We start from the raw sequence: 14,555 nt of genomic DNA on the forward strand, positions 1-14,555 counted from the left end.
AAATTAATTACACAATAACCATAATTAATTCCCAATTAATTAATTAAAATGAATGAAAACAACTAATTAATAATTCATCAATTAAAAATCATTTACTTCCCCCTTCACACTTTTTACACCTATAAAAACTGCCACACACAAATATAATAATCACACAATTACCAAAAGTACTTACAAATTAATTAATTAAAATTAATTCACAATCAATTATTAATTCATAAATTAAAAATACTTCTCTTCCCACCATTTACACCTATAAATACCACAATACACTCCTAGAATTAATTACACAACTACCATAATTAATTACCAATTATTTAATTAACAACAAACTATTAATTATTTAATAATAAATACATTTACACATTAACACTATAACATCTCAATTAAACAAATATTAATAAATAAACATTAATCAATAAATTAAATATAATTAAATTACTTCCCACCCTATGCTACGGAACTAAACAAGCCAAAAATAAAATGTAAAAAAAGGAATACACATTGAACACGATAACATCTCAATTAAACAAATATTATTAAATAAACATTAATCAATAAATTGAATATAATTAAATTACTTCTCACCCTTTTCCCCTATAAACCCAACCCGCTATGGAACTAAAAACACAAAATTCAAATAAAAAAGAAATAATACATTTAATATAATTAAATTACTTCCCACCCTATTCCCCTATAAACTCACAACCCGCTACGGTACTAAAAGAGAAAATTCAAATTTTCTTTTTAATAACTACTACAAATTTAACACATACAGTAAAAATACAAGCAAATCGTATACAAAACAATAAATCTTATACATGTAAAACATATACTGAAATATATAACAATGATAAAAAATGAAATTTTAACAACTATATTTTTGCAAACGATATTCAACACTTCTATAGTTAAAAAAAAGATATTTCTTACCTTAAGTCGATATTTTTGACCACGATATTCTTGCTGTCGATATTCCTGACCCACGACATTAATGACTTGTTATTTGTACAACTCAATATTTTGTACTCGATATTCTGTCTCTACACCAGTAGATGCTAGGTTTGCCTAATGGTGCCAAATGTCATGGGTGGAATGCTTGAAATGATCGTAACCACTGCCCACATTTCAGACTATCATTTTCTAGCTCGTTTGTGTCATTAGAGATCAGGACCAACCACATGCAAATCTGTCTTGGCCTAGGTCCAAAAAGGATATTCTTGCACAACTTGAAAGGATACGTACCCTATGAATTGGAATACAGGCAACCTGAGACCTGTCTAAGCCTACCCAAAGACTAGTTTCACAGAAATACTTTAGGTGTAACAATGGAATTATTATTATTATTATACTGACATTTATTGAGCGCGTGGTTACCCCCAACGGGGGTGTCCCGGCGCTATGGACCACGAGCGAGAGAGAACTGAAAGTTAGCAGCTGGAGAATAGGATTGTCTTTAGTTTACTCCTGAATTGGGGTTCTGAATCAGTTAGGCGAAGATTAACCGGCAGGGCATTCCGGAGTCTGGAGGCCACCACCGCGAAGGCTCTGCCACCCATTCTGGCTAGACGGAATCTGGGGGGGAGCAGGAGCCGGAGGTGATTAGATCCGACTGCCCTAGACGAATGGACTATCTTTAACCTTCGTCTAAGGTATCCAGGCCCCTTACCATTCAGAGCCCTGACGATAAGCACCAGGGCTTTAAACTGGATACGTGTGGCAATAGGCAGCCAATGAAGGTTTTTCAGGTGAGGAGAGATCAAGTGGCGGTAAGAGACCTTGCAGATCAGCCTGGCAGCGGCATTCTGTACAATCTGTAGCAAGTGTAGGAGGTAGGTTGGCACTCCCACATAGAAACTGTTGGTATAGTCCAAGTGGGAAGTGATGAGGGCATGGATTACCGTCTTCATTGACTCCAAAGGCAGATAGGGGGAGATTTTTTTTATCGGGGAGATTTTTTTTATCATGTGGAGTTTGCCGAAGCAGGCGGAGGTGACTTTGTGGATTTGAGTTTTGTAAGATAGCTCATTGTCAATTTGGACGCCGAGATTACGTGCAACTTTGACCGGGGAGGGGGATGGATTCAACTCAGATGGCCACCACTTGCCAGGCAGTAGGGGGGATGTTTGATTAAAGAATAGCACCTCCGTTTTGTCGGTGTTAAGTTTTAAAGTGTTATTAGTCATCCAAGTGACAATGTTAGAGAGACATGTTTTAAATTTCTCCAGTCCATGGTCCGAGTGGTCTCTGAAGGAGAAGACAAGCTGAGTATCGTCAGCGTAGGAGACCACTCTGACCCAAAATGCCTCTATCACCTTTGCCAGGGGTGCAAGCTAAACATTAAAAAAGAGAGGATTAAGAGCTGACCCCTGCGGGACACCGCAGCTTAGGGTTTTTTATCTTTTGACCAGAAGGTTCGACACAACACCTGTTGTGTTCGGTCCGTCAGAAACTATGTGATCCAGGCCAGGGGGGTGTCACAGATCCCAATATTGTGGAGTCTATCCAGCAGTATGGAGCTGCGGACAGGTCGAGGAGCACTAACATGGCAACCTCTCCTCTGTCCACACTTTCCCTTACGGTCTCTGTGACCTCCAGTAGTGCCGTCTCCGTGCTATATGCGGACCTGAATCCGGACTGTGAGTCGTGCAGAAGATGATTTGACTCTAAATAGTCGGAGAGTTGTTCTTGGACAAGCTTTTCTACAATTTTTGCTGCTTTGGGGAGAAGAGATATAGGGCGATAATTGCTGTACAATGCCGGGTCCGCCTCTGCCTTTTTCAGAAGCGGGATAAGAATGGCCTGTTTCCATGTCTCCGGGAAGAGACCCGACTGAAGGGAGGCATTCCATAATGTAGCCAGGGGTTGCACGACGGCAGGCGCCACGGCTGTGAACACCTGGGCGGGCATGGGGTCTAATGGGGAACCTGACTTGCATTGCTGTATTTTTTGCACGGCCATCTCCATTGAGATAGGTTTGAACGCGCGTAACCTCTTGTCACTAGTGAGGGCAAGGCACCGGGGCGAAATCCCTTCGCTGGACCTACCAATAGTGTTAAAGGAAGAGAAGATATTAATGACTTTCTCGTGAAAGAAGTCAGATAGACCGTCACAGAGCTCTTGGCTCGGCTCGATCGTGTGAGTGAGGACCGCTGGTTTGGTGAAATCTTTCACGATTTGGTAAAGTGTTTTTACTGAGTTATCCGTGGTATTTATTTTACTAGAGAAGTATTACTTCATGGTGGTTTGTTTAATTTTGTGGGACTTTTTCATCACATTTTTGTAGGCTGTTTTGGCAACAGGGTCGTAGGTGTGACGCCACAAACGTTCCAGCCTTTTGCATTTGCTTTTTTCATCCCGCAGGGTCTAGGAAAACCATGGCGCAGATGAATTGGATCGGGCCGAGGAAAGAGTGATTAGAGGTGCAATGGACTCTGAAGCTGTAGTGAGATGCAGGTTGAATTGCTCAACATCGGCATTCAGGTCGTTAGAGGGTTGCCAGTGCAGAGTAGACAGTGCGGGATCAAGCATGTCGCACGTGACCTTAAACCACTTTCTTCCGACATTCTTTGTCCTGCATTGAGTAGTAGGGGGGAGGAGAATTTTAAGGTTAAAAGGGATCAGGAAGTGATCGGACCAGGTCAGAGGAAGAGGTGCTAGGGTAGTAAGGCCTGGTAGGTTGGAGAAAATGAGGTCTAGAGTGTTACCTGCTGTGTGGGTGGGTCCGTGTACTTTCAGGTCAATATTTATGCCCGCCATTGTTTCCACTAAGGACCTGGCTTTTGCACAGGTGTTAACGTCGATATGCAGGTTGAAATCACCTAGAATAGTGAAATGGGGGTGCTTTAAGGATAGGTCCGCCAAGGTCGCTAGTAAGTCTGTGACGTGTGAGGGCTGAGTGTTGAGCGGGTTGTAGATCAGCACCCCTGCACAAATAAGGTGCGAAGCCTCGGAGAACTGCTAAGCAGAGCGGGGTTACACTTGATATGATTACATTCAATAACAGGTCTTAAATCAAGGAGTTTATTTCATGACCAGTTATGACGTTTAATTGCGTGAGTTTGGGCAGCATGGCTGGCGCTGGACGCGGCTCAGGCGCGGACGGGCGCAGACGGGCTTGCTTTCGGTGCGCCATCGGTGCGGCCTCTGCGCGTCTGAAAGTACATCTCCTTAAGTGTACACACGCCCATGGCCCCTGGCTCCACCCTCCCAGCGTTTCCGAGTCTTAATTGGCCGCCCTACCCTCCCCACAACATTCGGGCCAAGCCCGTGGTGGACCGGGGTAGGGGCGGGGAAGAAGTTACTTGCTGGCGTTATGAGTGGGCAGAGAACCGGCACATATACAGGTAAGATGATACATACAGAGAGTATTTAAAAGAGCAATGTAAAAGTAGTTTCAAAAGAGCTAAGTGAAAGTGATCACCTTGTGCAGCAGCTAGTGCAACAGATTGCTATCGCGCGTCCACAGCGAGCAGTCTGTGATCTCAGCCTTAAGTGCACATACGCCTTGGCCCCTGGCTCCACCCTCCCAGCGTTTTGGAGTCTTAATTGGCTGCCCTACCCTCCACAACAATCAGGCCAAGCCCGTGGTGGACCGGGGTAGGGGCGAGGAAGAAGTTACTTGCTGGCGTTACGAGTGGGCAGAGAACCGGCACATATACAGGTAGGATGATACATAGAGAGTATTTAAAAGAGCAATGTAAAAGTAGTTTCAAAAGAGCTAAGTGAAAGCGATCACCTTCTGCAGCAGCTAGCGCAACAGATTGCTATCGCGCGTCCACAGCGAGCAGTCTGTGATCTCAAGCTTAAGTGCACACACGCCCTGGCCCTGGCTCCACCCTCCCAGCGTTTCCGAGTCTTAATTGGCTGACCTACCCTCCACAACAATCGGGCCTAGCCCGTGGTGGACCGGGGTAGGGGCGGGGAAGAAGTTACTTGGTGGCGTTATGAGTGGGCAGAGAACCGGCACATATACAGGTAGGATGATACATACAGAGAGTATTTACAAGAGCAATGTAAAAGTAGTTTTAAAAGAGCTAAGTGAAATCAATCACCTTCTGCAGCAGCTAGCGCAACAGATTGCTATCGAGCGTATTTAAGCACTTGCTCAACAATTCTATTCCAAGATTGGAGCTCTTGCAATGAGCAGAACAGCATCCAGAGAGTGTTGGGTCCATAACCTGTGCTTCATAATATGTTATTACTCCACTGCACCCTACTGGGCCAGTGTCGCTCAATCAGACCAGAATACCCGGCTACATTTATCCCTGGAAATCACGGGTTTCAATCAAGGTGTTGCACATCCAGTTGATTTCTAGGCTTTAAACTCACCTACCTAGGAACAGCAGTGAACTCAGAATGGTCCTCCTTGAATTTGAACAAGACACTTGTAGAATTATCTGCGCAGGGCGTGTTTTACTGACATCAGACGCACATTTTAGTTTTTAATGCATTACCACACCTGCATGTTTGCTGCACTCACCTGGTACGTGGGCTCAATCCCTTCTGCGTAAGTTGGGTTCATTTTCTGACTGTTAACACCTTTATGGGAAACAAGAAAAGTTAATGACAGTTAGCATTGATCTCAATTTGTCTCTTCTTTCCCTCATTTATTTTATCCCTTGTCTTCGCACTCATTACTTAACCTCTTACCTTGTACAACATTTGCATTTTTGCCTCATATTTTTTCATCATAGGATGTTTGCTGATATTAGTGAAAACTGAATATTTTATTTTTTATTTGTAGTATTAATGTAGAGTGATTCAAATTCCCAGGGCACAGAGCAGTTTACATATAGCATAATTATCTTCTAATAAAGAGATAACACTGCCTTACGTATAACATATTACCGGACATAGAGGATGAACACAGAAGCGAAAATGAAGGAGAGGTTGATGTTTAGTTATTAGTTAGTGAAATGCAGTTTGAACAGGTATGTTTTCAGTTCTTTACAAAATGCCAGTAGTCCTGACCCCTCGCTCCGTTTAACTGAAAAGGGTGTGGGCTTTCACATTACTCATTCTATAGATTTGCCAGTTTTCTTACCTAAACACACTTTTACATTTTAGTTGATCCACATATCTAGGGATTTAAGGTCATTGGTCAGGGAGCGAAGGTTTAATGCCACAGTTCATTTAGTCAAACCATGTCCAAATGTAACTCATGAGATTTTTAAGAGGCTAGTAGCCACCAAGTTTTGGAGATTAACAAGACACCATGCCTTTCATGCAGCATGGCAGTCACCCTCATCGCAGCTGCTGACGACATCAGGACAGAGGAGAAGCCTCCGTCCTCATCCTCCACGACCTCTCTGCAGCATTTGACACCATATCTCATCCCACCCTAATCTCAAGACTCCAGAATTCAATGCCCTGGCCTCAGACTGACCGCCTCCTTCCTTTCCAACGGAACCCAATGCATCAGACTCCCCCCATACACTTCTGAGCCCAAGCAGCTCATCTGCAGAGTCCCCTAAGGATCTTCCCTCAGCCCGACCCTCTTCAACGTCTACATGACGCCCTAGCAAGCATCATCAAAGCCCACAAGATCAACATGGTCTCCTACACTGACTACTCTCAGTTTATCCTCTTTCACCAACAAAAACAACACCACCTAGGCATTAATCAAATACAAGGAGGTGATGGATGGAGCACTGAAACTTTTCAGACACTCATCCCCAATCACATATCTAGGTTGAATCCATCATCATTCTTTAGCTCACTTTGCCACACTAGTTCAGACCCAGCCAAATGCAAATCAGTCTTGGCCCTGTCCCTCAGCCCAAACTGCCTAGGCAAGCCTTCCCTGGACCGGAAACAAGCTTCCTGGGACCGGTTTCAGGGTAACACCCCTCAGGGTATGCTCAGACGTGGGTTCCTTGCTCACTTTGCCACTGGATTCAAGCTAGCCTGCCTGATGAGGGGTGTTACCCCGAATCCGGTCCCAGGATGCTTGTTTCCAGTCCAGGGAAGACCTAGCTTGGCAGTTTGGGCTGGACTGTTCCCATGAGGAACAGGGTCAAGATTGATTTGCATATAGCTGGGTCTGAACTGGGATGGCGAAGTGAGCTAAAACGATGATGGATTCACTCAGATCTGTGACTGGGGGTGAGTGTCTGAAAAGTTTCAGCACTCCATCCATCACCTCCTTGTGTTTGATTAATACCTGGGACTTAGTCATAGAGGAAAACTTGATAGAGTGGCTTGGTATGCCTCCCTAGTAGGCTGGGTATGTGCTTTCTGACCATCATTATAGTTGGGCTCACATTTATTACAAATCTGCTCTACGTTTTCTCTGAAAAGGTTTGTCACAGTGTTACAAATGCTTTGAATACTATTTATCTTCTTGTTTCCTTAATACTGTAGTGAGCTTGACGACTACTTGATAGAGTTCTTTAGTTGAGTTTTAGCTAACTCAATTGTTTTGGTGAAGTAGTTAAATTTGTCTTTGAAAATTAATGATTTATACTGGCGATTTATATTTCGCCTTTTCAGTCTTGCAATACTCCTTCCGCCACATAAGTTCTTGACTTGTACAGGTTAGCCTCATCAATTTGAGATCCCTAGAAAACCAGGGTTGGCCCCTTTTCATGTGTATGGTCTTTAAATGGGGTGCCTGAGCTAGATCTGAGGATAGCCACTCCTCATAGGCGGTAATGGCAATGTCTAGGTCTTCTGAAATGACTAACTGCCCCCGCTGGAGGGTTTGAATTAGTACCTGTGCTATGATCTTATTCAGGTGTGGTGTTTTTCTGAATTATCTGGATTTTTTACGTGGTTTGGGGGTAGGTTGCTGTTTGAGCTCAAATAAAGTGGCCATCTATCAGCTGAGACAATCCAAAGCATGTTAGTGTATTGTTAAGATCCTCTGTGTCTCTGTCATCCAGGATTTCCAAATGATGGTTGAAGTATCCTAGAATGGTGACGTTGTTAGTGATAATCTGACTTTTAGCAGCCAGCTGCCCGGGGTGGGTAAATTAGGAGCCCCTTAAAGGACCGAGTTTTGGCAAGTTCTATATTAAATGTCAGAGCCTCACAGTCCGTCTTGGAGGCTGGCTCAAAAATGGCTGTGAGGGAATCCCTGTATATTACTGCTAACCCGCCACCTCACTTAATAGGTCTGTCTAGCTGAAACATGGCATAGTGCGTGGATAACGCTGTTACTAGATCCGGACCAGAAGGCAGGTCTGCCCAGGTTTCAGTCACGAAGGATATGTCAATTTGTTTGTTGTCTATAAATTCGGCAAAATCAAGCGTATTTTTTACCAGCGAGCTTGCGTTGATCAGGACTGCTAGAATTTTATGTGCAGAGTCTTACTAGCCCCTCACATAGGATCGTGGTTAGTCCTTAACCCAGGGGCGGATTGGCACTGCGGGCATTCGGGAATCGGCCGAAGGGCCGCTGTCTCCGTGCCCTTTGTGGGCCGGTTTTTTTCTTCCCTTTCCCAGTTCACAGAGAGTGCTCTCTGCTGTCTGCTCTCTGTGGACTGGGAAAGGGGAGGGAAAAAAACAGCCCACAGAGGGCACGTAGACAGAAGACAGAGACAGAAATGAAAGCGCTTCACTGTGCGCCATATAGTGATTATTTGTTGTGGCCTCTACTTCACCCCCTGCCCCTGCAAAGCAATCACGCCAAGGGTGGGCTGGGGAGGCGTGATTGTGTGAGAAAATCGGCCTCCCTGGGGGCCAGGTGTTGCTCAGGCCTTTGAGCCATTTTCACCTCGGCCCCCCTGGGGCCCACGCCGCCGGGGAAACAGTGTTAATCTTAACACCTCGCCCACAGCCCTTCACATTCAGGGCATAGTGGGGGAGGAAGAATGGGTCTCGCTGTGGGGGCCAGGTGATCCCCGGAACTTGCACCATCTTCACCTCAGCCTCCCCCTGGCTACCGTGGATGACCCAGCAGCTGTGTGTTGTGCTCCCCTGCCAGGACATTGCCCAGAGGCCTGGAGGGCTGGGGAGGGCTGATTAATTTACTAATTGCAGGGGCCTAACTGCTGTTCATGTGCTTCTGAGCTAAAGGTCTGAGGAGGGCTGAGTAGGTTAGTAATAGCAGGGGCTTCCCTTCTTTTCAGGTGCTCCTGCACTGGAGGGCTCGAATAATTTTGTGACAGAAAGGGGCCTTGCTGGTTTTTTAGTTGCTCAGCATGTAGGCCATTGTCACCTTGGCCCTGTGTCCTGGGAAAGAACAGTATCCTCCCACTTTCATTCCTTGTCTGTGCATAGGCATATGTGGCCTGATGCCAGAGTTGCAGAGATGGGGATTCAAGCTTGAATCCCAGCGTCTGCTCAACAGCCTGTGATTCTGGGCAGATCACTTCATCGCCCAGGCCCTTAAATAAAAAAATCGGATCATGTGTACTGTAATTGGTACTCATGAATAGAACTCAAATATCCTTTGTCTTGGGCTGAATTTACACTATATAAAACTGTCAAATGGTAAAACAACTATAAAAAATAACCATTTGTTCATGCTTTATGATTCTGCAAAGGGACATGATAATTAAAGAGGACATTTTATAAAAACATGTCCATATTTTTAACACAGCTTTTCCGATACAAAATTTCCATTTAATTCCCCTTAGTGCTTCACTGTCTGGTTTTCTTATGTTGTGGAGGCTGCGCTCTGACACCTAAGTCATTCGACACCTCTTGTTGAGTGCAACATTCTACTTCTATGTTCTTTTTGTTATTCTGGGAGAGTCTAAGCTTGCCCTAAGATAACATTTCATAGTATTCATAATTTCCAGTGACTCCCTCCTCAATGGGGGATCTTGTTGGCTGATGTTTGTGGTAGCTGGTTAGGAAAGAGTATCCAACGACATTGTGCAGGGCGTTAAGACTGCGAGTAAGTATTCAGTTCTCTGAACTGCAGTGCTCCTAGTCTTTACCAATGTTACTTGCTCTGTAAGCTTTAAAAGGCTTAATTTACTAAATATTTCTCTACAAATTAGACCTCAAAGAGTAACCAAATGGTGTTTCATGAAAGGGCACGCCCCTTGAATGTGGGCCACGCCCCTTAAATGTAGGCCACGCCCCTAATGTGGGGCACTTTTTTCGTCAGTGCCCGGGCCAAATTGTGATCCCAATCCGACCCTGCCTTAACCCCTTGACCATGGCACAAATTCCGCCGCGGTGCTGGCGAAATAATGAGTGGGCGGGGTTCGGATGACCCCCGGCCGTCCTCCGCACACGCCCACTGTGACGTCGGACGGCCGGGGGCCGTCTGACGCATGCAAGGGGTTAATGACCTCTCTAAAAGGCTTACTTTTGATCTACCATAAATTATGGGACAAGGACAGCCAGGGCAAAGCAAATCAGGCTTGTGTGCTAGCCAGAGCGGGTTTAAAGAACCACATGCTGGGTTTTTACCTTTAGGGTTAAGTGTAAGAATCTTCTCCACTCTGTATCGTATACATCGAGTTGGATGGGGGTCCTAACCGACATATTTGCCGGAACCAGGTGTAGGCAGGCTTGTGTTTGGTGCGCCTTTGCTGCTGATTTAAATATCCCTCCATACGAGGGTGGCGTGGCCCAAATTGGATGCTTTGCATTGTGTGTCTGGAGGTAAGAGGTGGGTGAAACAAAAACGAAACTGGGGTCCAGCAACCCCTGCAATCCACTCTCAGGCTCCCCTGCGAGAGAGAGCTACTGGAAACCAAGGTTAAGGCAACTTATACGTGAGGAATGCTAAAAATCATAAAATGAATAAAATAGGGAAAATACCCTTCTAATATGGCGGCGTGAGATTAAGGCACCAGTCACCTCCTAGAACATGCATCTAGAGTGCTATAAGGAAATAAAATGCACTGGTCTCTTTCCATGGCTGCTGGTAGAGTGAAAGTACATTATGTTTAACAGAACCATTTATGAACATTTAGCAGAAAAAATCCTAATACTGAATATCGACTGAATATCGACCCTCTCCTCCCTAAAATAGAGCGCACACCCAATCAGCGTCAAATTACGGATTTTTGGGGCACCGAGCAAAACATACCTTGGGGGCCCTTGTTTGCAACAACATTGTGTTTCACACATTTTCTTCTAGTTCATGCTGGGATGATACAAAACAAACTATCAGAAATATGGTTAAAGAAAAACAGTTTAAATATGTCTTTTTAATGCCTCCAAAAATCCTTAACATGACACTGGGTGAAGAGAGACATAGTCGGAGAGGCGAGACAGAGATAAAGTTCAATTTCCCAGGATGTCCCTTGGAGGGCGGGAGACCTGGTTAATTGCCCACTTTGCCCATTCCTTAAAATGTCTCGGCGCCCAATAGAGCTGCATACTTGTGGCATATTTAGAACAACAAGGGTACCCCAAACAAGTCAGCACAGGACCTCGGGGAGCATATTTTAAGAAACAACAGTGGTCCCATGCAACATAGATTCATACGAAAAGATGAATACAGACACAATCAATTCTGTATTAATATGACTTGTCCAGCCGGACAGAGGTCTCAATGTATTTACTAAATAAGGAATAAACAAGGAATTTCCTTCGACAGTCGAAGGAAATTCCTTGTTTATTCCTTGTTGAGTAATACATTGAGACCTCTGTCCGGCTGGACAAGTCATATTAATACAGAATTGACTGTGTCTGTATTTATCTTTTCGTATGAATCTATGTTGCATGGGACCACTGTTGTTTCTTTAAAAAAAGCATACTTGTGGCAGCGCGCTTCTTGCTCCGATATTCTGGGGGGATCGAGCTTCAGTAGGACAAACCCTCCATTGTAATAGCAACCCTCCTGCGAAGTGCTGCAAAGAGGTAAAAAAAATAAGGAGTCCTCAGTCTATCCCTACTCTAATCCACCAGCGGAAATAGTTGATTAAAACTGACATGAGAAGTTCAAAGTGGGTTCACTTTCATTTTCAGAGAAAAAGATTTGGGAGATTATTTAGAAGGTTTTACCAGTTGCCAGGGCTAAGAACCAGAAAGGATGCAAGCTCGGAGTATTGTTACCCCCACAACTTTTCCTATTCACATTATGAGGAGGGGGGCAACGAGATTGGAACATAATATAGTATTGCCTGAAGGACATTGTGACTTAGGTTTAAGACCCTGTTGCTTTTTATAGGTCTGTGTGATAATGCAAGAGGCCTAAACAAGACAGTTTTCATTTACTGCCAGAAGTGAGGGTTATGAAATTTAGTGAATGGAAGAAATCAGGCAGGATTCACTTTGCTAGAGATATGGAAGAAGCCTCCCTGATGAATACAGCACTGTGGTCTCAAGCATTTTTTTATACCATGTTTTTCAATGGATGATGATGGACATAATCATTAAAGTAACTTTTCAGTTAAATTGTCTCTCATTTAAAACCATTTAGAAATATCACACTGAAATTCTGAGTTGACACTGACTTTTATTTAAGAGTTATATACCTCAGTGCGCCATGCTGGGTCATAAATCTGACAGATCAGTGATCATTGTCAGGCCCTGCTAACTGCAGCCTAATGATAAAGATGTGAAATAAACACAGCCTTCCCTTAACTTTAAAAGGAAAATGTGACCCTGTGTTTATTTAAAAATGAATGTAAGGATGTTAGGTACTCTGAAGGTGTCTTTGAGCTACCAGTAGCACACACTTGACTGGTTGGAGACACTTTATAAGCAGTTGTCTCCTACCCTGAGATACCTCTACATTACAGCCACATCTATTTAAATCTAGAGAGTGAATAGGAATTACACCACTGGCTGCGATGGTATTACTTCTGGTAAATATTACATCATGTGAACCTGTATCCTATGATGTACAGCGAGCCCTTTCTGGTCCTCTTTTTCAATCTAAGATGGTCTCATCTTTTATAGGTGTCAGAACATTTGTTGTCTTCTTTCTTTCCATGGCTGTCTTCCAGGCACAGGTCTTTTTGCACTGTTTTAATGTTAGTATTCCTCTGTGGATATATTTGGATCATTCAGCCACATACTGCCATATGCCCACAGCCTACTTTTTGTTTCAAGCTCCTGATTGTTCTGCTGGAGTGTTCTGCTGGAGGATTAGGAGAAATGTGAGGCAGATGTTCACGGTGTTCCTTTGACTGACATCTGCTAGGCAGTTAATTGGAAAGTCTTTCCTACCTCAGGACAGCATTGTGGTCTTGAATGAAAACAATTGCATTTGGGTGTTTTGAACTATATACATAAAATGTGCTCTTTATTTTGGCACCGTATGTAACCAATGAAATATTGTGTTTCATTGTCCCTATTTTGGTGTGCCTGGACTGCAACGAGAAAGGAGACATGAAAGGTATACACAAATTACCTGTAGGTAATCTTTGCTTGTCGTAACCATCCTCTTTCTCCTCACAGTCCTACGCATCCCACGCTGTCTCCCAGGCATGTTCCGGTTTTTGGCCATTGAATGTGTTTGAATGTAAGGCCAGTTCCTGTAAACGATGCCTGTGTATTTGTGCTGACCCTAACATGGTGCGTGGCTCTTCCCTTTGGGCGATTTGTTTTGCATTAGTAGAGTTTCCTACCTTGGAGGTGGATTCCACCTTTTAGGTAATGTCTGTGACAAGAAAGTGTAACTAGGAATTGGAGTAATGCACGTGGTACATTGACAGACTAAGCTTTATGCTTACAGAATACCATAATATTTACACTTTTTAAATTAATTGTGTATTGCATCCCTAATGATCATTGGGTATAGATTTAGGAACATCCTATATTGCCCTTACAAATTTTGCTTGCTCTTCAGCATCCATCTACCTCTTCTCTCTTTCCGGGTCTTTCTAACTTCACAATGCACCAGAATTGATTTTTAACCTTTTACTTTGTGCTCCAGCCTACATAAGATTTCTCTACATACTGAATTAAATCCAAAATAATAATCATTTTTTGCAACCACGTCTCGTTTTTCTTCGGATCTTTTTACTTTCATTCTAGCAAACGCCACATCCCTAATGGATCTCTCACGCCTTCCTTTTTTGCACTTTAATTCTCTAAAATGTGCAATCTTATGTTAGCTCAGTGGGTTGTGTGCATTCCATATAAATGCTAACAGAGGCTAGCCAGCCTTTTGACCATTGGGCTGTGATATAATAACCCTTATTATTAAATCGCCAATACCATTTGTGATTGGCACAGTGTAAATAGTAAATACTAAAATTCCTTGCCCAATTTCTACCACTACTTTCATCCCAAAAACATCATCTTATAATTGCCATTGCACTTAATTTCTAAAAGCATAAAACATTTAAATTGGGATGTCCTTCTCCTTTCCTTCAAGTAACCCACTATCCCACACTCTTCCAAATCTCCATCTTTTCTACACCTTGCTGTGGGAAGTTTATCATGTTCACTCACCACCTCCAGATTTCTGGGGCTTCTTGTTGATCTTACTGGCAAGGAAGAAGACCGCCAGGGCAATCAGCATTGTGACAATTATGTCACCTATTACGATGCCAGCAATGGTGCCAATGTTCATTTGCAAGCACTCTGTGCAATCTGAAAGAGAATAGAAAGAAGTTATCACCAGTAAATAAGGACACAGAGGTTCTCAATGGCCAATTCCATGTGTTTCGTGAGCAGAATACCTCACATAT

General features: G+C 43.7%; 1 protein-coding gene across 1 annotated transcript in view; it reads right to left on the reverse strand.

Annotated features, from left to right (window-relative positions):
- The window catches only part of TYROBP (transmembrane immune signaling adaptor TYROBP), a 275,022-nt gene that overhangs the window by 21,953 nt on the left and 238,514 nt on the right, over positions 1 to 14,555 (reverse strand). Inside the window, exons 3-4 of the mRNA XM_078651029.1 lie at positions 14,317 to 14,457; positions 5,483 to 5,541 (exon numbers count right to left, since the gene is read on the reverse strand). Of these exons, the coding sequence (XP_078507155.1) occupies positions 5,483 to 5,541; positions 14,317 to 14,457 (200 nt within the window). The remainder of the gene's footprint in view (positions 1 to 5,482; positions 5,542 to 14,316; positions 14,458 to 14,555) is intronic.

This window comes from Lissotriton helveticus, chromosome 7 (genome assembly GCF_964261635.1).
Source record: "Lissotriton helveticus chromosome 7, aLisHel1.1, whole genome shotgun sequence".
In the NCBI taxonomy this organism is placed as follows: domain Eukaryota; kingdom Metazoa; phylum Chordata; class Amphibia; order Caudata; family Salamandridae; genus Lissotriton; species Lissotriton helveticus.